The following is a 13,427-nucleotide window of genomic DNA, read 5'->3' as shown; positions in this document are numbered from 1 at the left end:
GCTCAGCTTTTCACTTTTGACAGATTTTGCGCCCAAATTAGCTACCGGATAATATCGTATTGTCACATGATCAAACAGAGACTTGACGTTAGACATTATTAACATACATGTTATCCAACAATAAAAAAATTTGTAACTACTGCAATTTTACACATTATTTTCACTAGAACAGAACAAGCCTGAACCAGTCAATTTTATAAATTAATTTTATAAATTAATAATAAATATTGAGTGCAGTTGCTGGGGCCCATGGGGTGGAGGGTGTGTAGAGAAATCAGGTCCTCAAACAATGTGTTGAGCAGAGAACAGGCCCCTGCGAGTGATTTTAAGTGCCACCTCAGAAATACGCCTGTTTTCAAAGAAGAACTCACATTAAACAAAAATATTGCCCTTTGCAATTTTGTCCCCCCAAAAGGCAAACCCATCCCTATCATGCTTATTTTATTTTATTATAATTGTATTTTATTTTATTTTATTTTATTTAGTTATTTATTCATTTATTAATTTGCAGAAATTGTCAGTAGCAGTCTAAATTATACATTTATTCTACATAAACTGTAAAAACTATGAATAAACTATCAAATTTATTCAATTAAATGAAGAATTTATTTCTATATTTGTTTTTGTCATAAACAGATTTGCAGTGATGATTGCTGGGTAATATGTTTGCTTATGTTGTCCAATGTCAAGTCTATTTGATCATTTTAAGAGATGATAAGATATACAGTAGCTGTTCAGATGCAACATCTGGTACCAGGGCCCGTCATAATAGCGTGAATTGGGGCCAGTCCTACCATACACCACTGGTCATGACCAAAATTGCAGCTGGTTGCTAACCTTGAATTAATGATGACATTATGTAACAACATCATTTGTGTAATGTGTCAGTAAAATAATTGAACAATACATTTTAATATGATAATTGTTGTTGCTGGAGCTTGGCCGCAGCTTCAGAGGGCTGAAATCCAAGCACCGTCTCTCACTTTGTCCCCTCACATTTTGATTCATATTTAATAAGAAATCTGGCCTCATTAGAATTTGGAAAATATGCATGTGGTAGATGAAGTACCTTTCCTCAGACGTCTTGCTCACTTTAGCCTTACAAAACATGAACACTGCCAAACATAAATGTATAGATAAATGAACAGATGTGACTTTGCTGTCATTTTTGTCCCATATAGCAGACTCCATTTATACATACACAGTTGCAGTCCTCTTAGCTATCAATTATAATAACTAAGCTTGAGCTCCAACTGTATCCCTCCAAGCATGTTCTAGTTGCACTGCAGGTCTGTTGACTTGGTTTGACAGTATTTTTGAACTACTATGCTGCTCTCAGCCCATAGGGTGAGGACCTGGTAAAGAATATATAAACACTGTGGCATGGTATTGTTGACAACACGCGTGGCCTGGACAGGGCGAGTTATGGGTATCAGGAGGAATGGTGTAGGGTGGGTGGATGGGGGCGTCTGTGAGCAGGCCTTGCCATGGCAGATGGGTCCCCACGGTATCCTGCAGGGTGTTGTGCCACCCTACGGGAGGCCACCAGCTCCAGACGAGGAGCAAAACTCACGCTCCAGCTGTCTGTGTTTGTGCCACCTGCGCCTACAAGCAATGGAGTTGAAAGCCCCCCTCAACAACAACGACAACTACCCTGCCTCTCTCTGGCTCTCTGTTGTCTCCTCCCTCCTCACCTGCTCAGGTAGGAAGCACACATTGATGCCATTTTAACTGTGATTATTCAGGCAGCACTGTTGTCCTCTTGTAGCACTATTCATTGGACTTGTCTGGATATGTTAATAATAACAGAGTAGATGCAAGGGGTGGATGCAACAATACAACACAATGCAGTCGACTGCACCACCACAGCCATTACTACAGCCACTACAAATCTTCCAGCATTCATTTTTTGTTAAGATGATTGTGGAAGGCTGTTGATTTGACACTGTGATTATTTTTGATGCCATAATTTGTCCAGAAATTTAGAAACACTTGAGACACAATGTAATATAATGCAGTTTTGTAGTAATACAGTAACAACAACAGACAAGGACAAGGTAATTTTTTTTAACTATTTTTTCAGTTAATCAATTAATTGTTAGGTTTATAAAATGACTTAATTAGTTAAATATGTCTATCACAGCTCCGAGTCCAAACTGACTTCCTCTAATGTCCAAAACCCAAACATCAGTTTACTAGAAGTCCCAAATCCTCATTTGAGAAGCTGAAACCAGGAAATAGTCTCATCACATTATCGTTTCAGGTCTGAATATGTTTCGTCATTTATTAAGTGCTCCTGATGGTGTTGTGTCACCCCCCTGAAGTTTTGGCTCCATGCTGACTTTACAAACACTCTAACATAAGACATTTGAAGTGAAATGTTTCATAATAAAAAGCACATTCATGTGTATATTCGAACAGTTTTATTGTTTACAGCAGTGTTTTCCTGCTGGGGGTCCAGGGACCCCTAGGGGTCCTTAGGGGAGGTCCAACAGGTTTCCAGAAAAAGGGTAATAGTTTGTTTTCACTATCTCATTTACTGTAGAAGTGAGCTCAGTGTGAGTAATAGTCGTAAGAGTGACTGTTCTGATCATAGGTTTCACTTCCTCCACGGTTACAAGAAACTATAAAGTTTATAGTTTCTTTGCACAATAATCTCCTCAACTTGACAACCATCTTGTCTTAATCCATGAAACAACCAAAATCTTTTCAGATGGAGGTCTCCGAAGTGGGGGTCTGTGACCTAATATGAATCAATTTAGGGATCACTGACACAAAAAAAAGATTGAGAACCACTGGTTTACAGGATAAGCTTTTTGTAATGCCACATTTGTCTTCAAAAAGGTCCTGAAAATTGATTGGGTAGTATGTAAATAGACAAATATTACACAAAGCAATACCAAAATCTCTACAAAGTTATAAAGGTTAACATGATTGTTTTCATGATTTGGGGCGGCACTAGCTCAGTCCATATGGACTTGGGTTGGGAACCAGAGGGTCATCACTTCAAGACCAAATATGGAGCATGGACTGGTAGCTGGAAAGGTGCCAGTTCGCATCCTGGGCACTGCTGAGATGACCTTAAGAAAGGCACCGAACCCCCACCTGCTCATGGCGCCTGTCCATGGCAGCCCCCTCACTCCGACATCTCTCTCATCTCCATTTAATGCATGTATAGATCCTGTTTGTGCATGTGTGTGCATTGCCTGTGTCTATATGACAACAGAGTGAAAAGAAAATTGATTTTACCCTCAGGGCTTACAAAGTATCTAAAACAATTTTCTGAATAATCCACTAGATGTTAGGGATTTAATGTGTGATGGTAAATTGTGGTAAATGTGATGGGAGTCTTGAAACAGAACGCTTTTTCACCTTTATTCTGTAGAGACTGAGGGAACAGAGAGGCAAGAATCAGGCCAAATATAAACTGGCCCAACTCTGAAGACACTGTCGTCACTGGGCTGTTATCAAAAATGGCCTGGCCCAGCATCGGCCCAAACTCAGCATGCTGGAGGAAATAAATTGGCGGCCAAGTAAACTGTTGGGAAATAGCATTTAATGGTAGAAGATGGAATCTAGTTAATGTCAGCAGACATACTTAACCACAGCATCAGAAACATACACTCACTGGCCACTTTATTTAACTGCTCATTAACACAAACAGCTAATCAGCCAATCTTGTGGCAGCAACTCAGTACATTTAGGCATGTAGACATGGTCAAGATGACCTGCTGAAGTTCAAACTGAGCATCAGAATGTGGAAGAAAGGTGATTTAAGTGACTTTGAATGTGGCATGGTGGTTGGTGCCAGACGGGCTGCTCTGAGTATTTACTGGGATTCTCACACACAACCATCTTTAGGGTTTACAGAGGATGGTCTGAAAAAGAGAAAATATCCAGTGAGCCGCAGTTCTCTGGGTGAAAATGCCTTGTTGATGCCAGAGGTCAGAGGAGAATGGCCAGACTGATTACAGTAACTCAAATAACCACTTGTTACAAAGTATGCAGAAGACCATCTCTGAACCAACAACACGTGAAACCTTGAAAGCAGCAACAGACCACACCAGGTGCCACTCCTGTCAGCTAACAACAGGAAACTGAGGCTACGATTCACACAGGCTCAGCAAAACTGGACAATAGAAGATTGAAAAAATATGATGAGTCTCGATTTCTGCTGCGGCATTCAGATGGTAGGGTCAGAATTTGGTGTAAACAACATGAAAGCATGGATCCATCCTGCCTTGTATCAACAGTTCAGGCTGGTGGTGGTGGTGTAATGGTGCAGGGGATATTTTCTTGGCACACTTTGGGCCCCTTAGTACCAACTGAGCATGGTTTAAACACCACAGCCTACCTGACTATTGTTGCTGACCGTGTCCATCCCTTTATGACCACAGTGTACCATCTTCTGATGGCTCAAATCATCTCAAACTGGTTTCTTGAACATGACAATGAGTTCACTGTACTCCAGTGGCCTCCACAGCAGCCAGATCTCAATCCAATAGAGCACCTTTGGGATGTGGTGGAACAGGAGAGTCATATCATGGATGTGCAGCCGACAAATCTGCAGTAACTGTGTGATGCTGTCATGTCAATATGGACCAAAATCTCTGAGGAGTGTTTCCAGCACCTTGTTCAATCTATGCCATGAAGAAAAAAAGGCAGTCCAACCTGGTACTGGCAAGGTGTACCTAATAAAGTGGCCAGTGAGTGTAAGTCAGGGATAGCCCTGGCAGATTACAGAGAACAACTGTGTGTATCTATATGTGCGTGTATTTGTACAGTATAAAATGATGCAAATCCAGGAACTTGAGTCCGTCTGAACACTGTGCATGCAGCACCACCCAGAGGTTCCTGGGTGCAAATTAATCTAAGCTTGGACTTTTTATTTTTATCATACCAACACGTCGGCTAAATTTCCAGGAGGCATTTCCAAACATCAGAATACATTTGCATAAATTATCCATGTGCACATTTTTATGATAAAATCTTACATAACAGGGTTCAGATGGCTCTTGTTTATTGTTGCCAGGTATGTAAAATCACTGTAACAATAAGTATCAGCATTGACTTGCACTGTAGGTGAGATGAATGCAGGCTAGTGGGTTGTTCAGTGTATTCACTGGTGGAGTGTTGGAGCCATGTTAGAGAGCTGTTTGCGCTGTTTGCACTGAGCTGTGTGTGTGGGTGGGATCACGCTCACGTTGGTGCTGCAGACACTAGAGGCGAGCAACAGTCCGAAAACTAGTTTGGTGCTGCATGACTATTTGTCTTGGCTGTTATGGAGTCAGTGAGGAGAAATCATTGTTCCCTGACATTAATCTGCGGTGTGTTGGTGCTGTGTGTGCAGCTGCAACTGGGTCTGACCGGAGGTAAGACTCCAAATCTCTATATCTTCGCTCTTAGCTACATTAACGTGATGTGTGTACGGACATAGCTACGGTTGTACACAGCCGTTGAATGTAGCATTGCGCAGGCCTGTGTGTACAGTTAGTCATTGCTCTTTGTACTTATATGTTTGTTTAGTGTCTGGTTCCTCTGGAGGCATGTTAGTAGCTCTAAATGTACCACTGTTACCACACCAACTTTCCTGAATGTCGACACTGGTGTTTTGCATATGGCAACATAACTTTTGAGCCAACGTTAGCATACACGGAGGTTATCTGAGTTAAAAGTTGTGTGCTTTCCAGTGTTGCGAAATACCTGTTTTAAGCAAATACAGCAAATTTAAAGCGGTGTGTTGCCTTTAGGAGTGGGTGTAGAGCTGGGCAGCATTTTTTTTGGATTTGCCTGAAGGTGCCTCATGGCTAATTTTAACAGTAGAACAGCATGTGAAGTAGGGACTGTGAGTGTTGTCATTTAAATGTGCACTGACTGGACTTAATAACTGTAAAGGAAGTTTATCATCACCTAAAACACTGCTATAAGGACGAGACATAACCTGGCAACAAGCAACACTTGTGAGGTGTGTTTTTACAGCAGGGGAGACCGGGGTTGGTTGGCACACAGTTATTTTCTGGTCCTTTTGAAGGTCACAGAAACTAAAATGCAAAATAAAAATGTTTGCTTTACTCAACTACACTCATCTACTGGGTTAAAACATCTGAAGGTCACTAACTTTTTTGGTGAGGGTGACATTTAAGTGTTATAGTTATATTTAAAAAACAAAAACAAAACGTTTTTACATTGCGTCAAGCGGGACGCTTCTGCATTGAAGTATAAATCTGCGTCAATGTAGAGCCTACGCCGTAGCCTGACACAGGGATGGGCAACACAAGCAAAAATGCTATTTGAAAATCGTGGCAACTATTCGACAATTTTTCGAATAATCCGGCGAATAGTAATAGTCGCATTAAAAAATCGATTTTTCAAAAATAAAATGACTATTCAAAATTGGAAAATCGTAAACCATCCCGAGCCTGACATGCACCTACCCAGAAATGTAAATGACCTAATTCTTCCAGCATGCCGACTTCAGGCCGATGCTGGGCCAGGTCATTTTGGCTACCGGGGTGACAATAGTAATTTAATTTTGAAATACCCAGCCCACCTATAATTGTGATGTGAATGAGGTTCTCAATTTGCTGTCTGTAAGTACACATCGTGACGACTATCTATTCTATTTTTATAAGCTAAAACCATTTCCTCAGTTGAAACAAAGCTTTTATGTACTTCAATTTCACAGATAAGAAACAATAAATTGTGAGGACAATAAAGCCTCCACTAAAATAGCATTTAAAGTCTTGTGTGTGATTTATCCTGGCTTCATATGAGCAGAGGAAAAGTCTGCTAGCTGCTGGGCTAATTTATACAATGTAAAATACCATAGGCTTGTGCTAATAACATTAGCATGTTATATTTGTTTGGAAAACGTGTTTATTATAAGACAGTTGTTTTGTCGGTGAACCTTGTGAGTTGTACCATTTTTTTTTTTTAGTATTATTTTGATTGATCAATGGCGAAACTAATTAGACATGCCAACTGATAAACTGATAAAAAAAATTAGTTAGTTTTAGTTTTAAAAGATAGCATGTTATCTGGTTCATGTTTGAATTAAATGTTCCCATTGTTCCCATTGGTTGCTTCTATTTTTGTAGCTACAGCATTTTAACGTAGTGCCAAACAAACCCATGATAGGACTGGTTGGCACAAATGCAAAGCATGGCTTTAATCAAAAATCACTTCATTTTAGAAAACATTTATGTACATCAAAACATATTAATTTATAGCTTTATACCTTTTATTTGCTGGTGATTAGAATATTCTGACATAAATGATGCCAAAGAAATATGGCAGAGAGCGTAAAGTGTGCCCACCAACCCTGGTCTCCCCTAACTTGAGGCCATAGGTGTAATGTAACTAAGTACATTTAATCAAATACTATACTCAAGTACAATTTTGAGGTACTTGTACTTTACCCAAGTGGCGTTATTTTATTTTTATGCTAAGTTATACCTCTACTCCGCCACATTTAAAGAGTTGATATTATACTTGTTAACTCCACTACATTTGTCTGACACTGGTACAAGTTACTTTGCAGATTCCGATTATTAATACAACATATAAATCAACTAGTAAATTATGGTGTATTATTATGGATGAAGCTACTCAGCATTACATAAGTAGTGGGAAATTAACTTTTAATTTTTATTTTTAATTTTGATAATACTTTTGTACTGTTACTGAGGTGAGATTTTGAATGCAGGGCTTTTACTTACTGCACTTATTTCTACACTGTGCTGCTTTTACTTTTTAACTCAAACATCTGAGTACATCTTGTACCGCTGCTGGAGACAGACAGCAGAGCTTCATAGAGCGAGAATAATCTGATCCCAAATAACAGGTGCAGCAGTATTAAAAAAACAATAAGTGGAACAGTCTAGAAAAGCATGACACCATTTGCAAGACACAGACTCAAACTGCACCGATAAAGAGGAACAGTGGTCACAAGTTGAAACTAGATCACAGAGTAGTTTCGACTGTACAGACATGTAAAGCTGTTGCAGCACCTTAAAATGGGAATTTTTTCGTTTGTTAAGTCAGCTGTATTTCATAAGGCGTTTTGTAGGAGTGGGTGATATGGCCCTAAAATAATATCACGATATTTGAGGGTATTTTTTTCGATAATAATATTCTTGATGATATGACAAATTAGTAAAAAAAAAAAAGAAAAAAGTTTATTATCAATTTAAGAACATAGAATTGCAACAAAATAAGTGATATAGTTTTACTTGTCAATCTAACAGTTTGCCTTCAGATATTCAGTAAAAACTAAAAAAAAATTATCTAATTTCTTTAGTTTGTCAGTAATAGGGGTGGGAGAAAAGATCGATACAGCAAAGTATCGCGATATTTTTGTGTGGCAATATCGTATCGTCACACCTTTTTTTAATTTAATAAATTATTAATATTACAGATACAAATTAAACTTTAGGTAGCCCACTTGAATAATAAAATCAATTACTTTTTCAGTCCACTACATACATTGCTGCAAAAAATTATTAAGTGAGATGAACAGACTGAAAACTTTATCTTATGCTGACAAACTTTTCCTTTGGTGACATTATTAGCAGTTGAATAAAAGGTAATAAATCACAGCTTGTCACAAAATATTTTATCGCAGTACTCAGCATATTGTAACACGTTTAAAATCACAATAATATTGTATCTTGACCAAAGTATCGTGATAATATCGTATCGTGGAGCGACAATAGTAACTCAAAGTGAGATTCAGATTTTGTATACAATATTAATAGTTTAACAAAATTAATTCCACCACAAATACACATTTAAAGAACTCCAAAATACCAAAAAAATTACCCTGGGATCTATATATGTAAATCAACCACGCTTCTTGTTGCCATGGGTAACAGTATGACGTCAAAATGTCAACAATTCAAAATATTGTGAGTATTACGATTTGTATTTTTCATATGATATTAACAATTATACCAGTATTATCGTGAACGAGATGATATGACACACGCTTAGTGTTTTGTTATTTCTCCTGTTGTAGCTTCTAAATCGTCCTGCACACATGCACACAGCTAAAATAAACCTAGATAGGTCAGGAGTCAAATCTTTCCATTACCACTCTGTCCCTTGATTTTCCTCAGACTGCCCTGCTGACGGACGCACCTGGGTGCCGTTTGAAGACGGATGTTACCACTTTGTCCACGGAGAAGAGGACAAAATCAAAAGCTACACCTTCGACAGAGCAAAAACCCTCTGCCAAGGATTCGGTACCAGAGACATTTTATTTTCAAATATCTTAACAACAATTGACAAATGGACTTGTGTGTATTCTCACTGTGTGTGTGATTTTGTCTTCATATATTGCTCTGCTTTTTCTAGAGCTTTTGACCATCCAGAGCGCCAAGGAGAATGACTTTGTTGTTAATTATAGCCCAGAGGTGTGGAAAAACAATGTCAACGTGTGGCTGGGAATGTATTATGACACAGACAGTAAGTACAGTGTGACTGGAGGACTGTGAAAACATGCGGGCTAACCTCAGTAAGATGAAATCTTTTTACACTTGTTTGGAGGTAGCTATGAGGAAAACCAACACTGAATCTTAAAGGGTGTTGTTTCAGACGGTTGTAATAATTATAAAGTGTCCACTGATTATTTTCTGTAAGTGATCATCTGTTTCTTTGGGATATGATATACGTTAATTCTACAAAAAATCCAAACTTAAGGTCACCTTATCTACATATTTCTAGGCACTTTCTGACTTGTTGTCCATGCTGGCTTAAAAGTTGAGTGTGAAAGTTTATTCTTGACCTTAGCAACAGCATTTTTTTTATTTTGCAGTGCAATAAAGTTATTATGAATGGTGGCAAATTGATTAATCTGTGTGGCATAAGTGGCGGGGTATAGTGTGTTTCATTACAATTTTTCAGCTTCCATATTTGCCACAAAAGTTAAAAATCGTTGCCAGGTATCAAAGAAGCGTGCAGTTGATCCTACATATAACAACAGACTTTCTCCAAACGTAAATGATACATAACATCCTTAATGCAAAGTCCATATGTTGGAGGCGAGGAGTCCTTTCATTAACACAGGAAGAGCCTTCTGGCCAGACGTGAGACTATGTCCGCTAGGGCTTAACTTAAGTTAACATCTAGAGGAGTTGATCCAAATATTGCCATGGACACAGATGAGGCAACCAGCTCTCCAAACCCAGAAATTAAATAGTTAGCGACAGTATTTTGGCCAAAAAGATAAATCATCTCAACTGAAAGATTATTTGAGATATTTTCAGTTTGCTCTGTGCTCTAGTTAATCCTCTATTTAGTGAATATAAAGCTGTTATCTGTTGGCCCTTTTTTCTGCAAGTGCTTTTAAAAAGCTTGTATGACAGCACTTACTCGTCCTTGTCTTTAAATCCTTGCTAAACTTCAGGAAATACTGTTTTTAAAGGCAGTCATTGAAGGCATCGTGAGGGGATGCTGAGCTACCAGAAACTCTACATCACATTTCAATCAGTGTAAATCCTGAGGAAGGAAATGTATTTGCTTTCAACATTATTTTGTGTTGTAACACAGCTCAGTGAAGGTTGCGCTGGCGGAAGACCAAAGGCAAAGCAAAATGGACAAACGCCATCATTACATTGACATTACCTGTGATAGTGGCTGTATTCTTGCTACAGTACTGATTGGTGTGTCTTGTCAGATGACACCATGAGGTGGTTCGGTGAGCAGCCTTTAAGATTCACTAACTGGATGGCCAGGCCTCCTCCATCAGACCTCGTGCCCATGGATACGTGTGTGACTCTGCACAGCGAAACAGGAAAGTGGGAGAATGTCAGCTGCCTGGAACAGGCGGAGAACGGAGTGGTCTGTGAGACCAATCAGAGTAAGATTTAAGTCTTTTGTTATGCAAGATGTAAGTCAAAATGTCTTTGTCCAGAGCTTCTGAAAGTGAGTCCATGAGTATGTAGCGTGATAATAGTAAATGTGACTTCAGTAAAATACGGTCGGGATTGTTTTCCACTTGTCTCACAATGTGTTTTTTTTTTTCTTTTCTTCAGAGCCAGAGGAAGTCAAGCCGAGTAAGTCGACCTTTGAGCTGTTTTTTTGCTGTTTCTTTACCTATTCCTCTGGGATTTTGTGTTTACAGTAGTGACCTTCCTTGCATTGTTACATGTTCTCCTCAGAGTCCAGCGCGCTGCTATCTGCTCTGGTCATTCTCAGCGTGGTGGCTATCATGGGAGTCTCAGCAGCTATTTGGTTCCTGCACCAGAGGCACAATCTCGGCTCCACTATATTCACGGCGTTTGAGTACCACCCTCCGTTTCGAGTCCTGGACACGGACCGGTCCTGCCTGGTGGAGGCCGAGGAGACCGACAGCGTGCCGTAGGAGAACTTTCTCGCTCTGCCACAACAGAGAGCACCAGGCCCTCCTCACTGGGTGTGTGTTCATGCATAGGGAAGTCCACTTTAAAAAAAACAGTTACTGAAGTAGTTTTGGGTTAACACATTTTAATGTCATGGCACAGAATAATGTAGTGTGATTGTGAGAAGACACCAGGCTTACTTTAATACTAACATCTCACCGTGGCACATAAACATCTCACTACTTCTGCTTTTTGGTCTTCTACACTAACTAAGAATCATCTGTACATTTTTCAGATTGGTGCATCAGCAACTGTAACAGCCTGGTCTACGTCATGTGTAATATTATTATCAGGCGCTACACATTTATTTTGGAATAATTATTTCTCTCGTGCATATGCTATTGCTCATTCAAAGAGTGAGGGATTAAATAAAGAGCACAGCTTTCATACTTTTTTTTTGAGCAGACAGAAATGTTCAGTGATTTAGTATACCATTGCAAGTAACTTGGGGACCAACAACGGGGAGCTTAAAATAAGAATGATCACTTGATGCAGCAGAGACTGACGTTTAGTCCCAAGTTTGTATTAAGCTTAAAAAATGCTGGATTCTACATTTCACATGATAACAAATCACATATTTCAAAAACCAGTGCAGTGTCCCTTTAAAGCAGTATTAAAAGATACAGGAATTAGCAACCGCAGGCTAACAAGGTGCACATGTAAATATCTTTAAACAAAAACCCAGATAGTGTTTTAGCTTTTTGCCTTGGGACTCCATGAATGTAAACGAGTTGTTCCGATAACATTTTTTTTCTTCCCAATACCAATTCTGATACCTGAGCTTGCGTATCAGCCAATACCGAGTGCCGATCTGATACCATGGCGCTAACAAAATGAATAAAAGCTGTGTCCTACTAACCCTGTACGGATGTGAAATGATTGCTATCATGGTTGTATGGCATGGTTTAGTTAAACCCTTTTGTAAAACATGAACAGAAACATACAGAAAATTAATGCAATAGAACTTTCCTTTTATTAATATTATCATTATTATTTGAGATTTTGCTAATGGCTAACGTCACACTATTTACTGTTAAGTTTGGCAGCTCTAGAACAGTGGCTGCACTGCAACTTCCTGTTGAAGCCACTGTTGTAGAGCAGCAAATAAGAACTGATTCAAAGGAGAAGTGCCTTTTCACCTAGGTGTGAAACTACTTTAAAGTTTATCAGTAAAGTGTATAGATTCACGCGCTCGCTGATATCCAATCAAGCATTTTAGGTGGTATCAGATGCATTTCCAGTAGTGGTATTGGTATTGGAGCAACTCTAATGTAAACGTAGCCAGTGAGGTCGATTTGCAAGGTCTGTGAAGCAGGTTCTTTTTTAGGTAAAATGTCATTTTGAAATAGAAAGTGCCAGATAAAATTCTTATTAATTCCCTTGCATTCTGTCCTGGGCTTCAGTTTTTATGGTGACAAGGTGTGAGACTTACCACATATAGCCAGCAAAAGCCAGGTTTTGTTAAAAATCATAACAGATGAAACTGTCCTCATTCATTCCAGAAAATGGCTTTCATAAAAATAATGCACATTCACAGTTCTTCCATGCTTTATGTACTGTTTACCTGGTCAGAAGGTACAATGTGTATTTTTTTGTGTATTTCCTTTCTGCCCTGTGAAATTCAAACTTGGCATTATTATGGCTTTATTTGTAGGAGGTAGAGTGGTCGTGATTTGGGAGTTGGAAATATTAAAAGCTCCTGTGACATTAAAGACAATCAGTATTTGGCTCTGTGAAGGGTATGCTGTAGAATGATGACTTGAGAGTTTTATTATATTGTGTAAAATACCCCTCTTAATACTGTTGTACACTTTTGACAGCATGAATGCTTTTGTGCAATATTTGAGATTCATTTTACAGGATCCGAGCCCCTGTGTGTTTTTCATAATAAAGTATGTTTGACTATACGAAGGGCTTGTTTTTGCTTCTGTTGAATTAATAATAATAGATTTTATTTAAAAAGGCACCTTTTAAAACACCCAAGGTTACTGTACAGAGCACAAAATAACATACAGAGCAAGATACATG

The 13,427-nt window shown here is 38.9% G+C and overlaps 1 protein-coding gene across 1 annotated transcript; it reads left to right on the top strand.

Moving 5' to 3' along the window:
* The first annotated feature begins 5,178 nt into the window (after positions 1–5,178).
* Positions 5,179–13,306, top strand: cd302 (CD302 molecule). The gene is made up of 6 exons (XM_033618239.2): positions 5,179–5,372; positions 9,117–9,242; positions 9,355–9,465; positions 10,676–10,858; positions 11,034–11,054; positions 11,160–13,306. Exons 1-6 carry the CDS (start codon positions 5,282–5,284, stop codon positions 11,360–11,362), a joined length of 735 nt encoding a protein of 244 aa, XP_033474130.1. The 5' UTR covers positions 5,179–5,281; the 3' UTR covers positions 11,363–13,306.
* The last annotated feature ends 121 nt before the right edge of the window (positions 13,307–13,427 follow it).

The sequence above is a fragment of the Epinephelus lanceolatus genome, chromosome 14, assembly GCF_041903045.1.
Source record: "Epinephelus lanceolatus isolate andai-2023 chromosome 14, ASM4190304v1, whole genome shotgun sequence".
Lineage (NCBI taxonomy): Eukaryota > Metazoa > Chordata > Actinopteri > Perciformes > Serranidae > Epinephelus > Epinephelus lanceolatus.
Note: the sequence above shows the minus strand (reverse complement) of the source record. Positions and strands in the feature narration are given on the sequence as shown.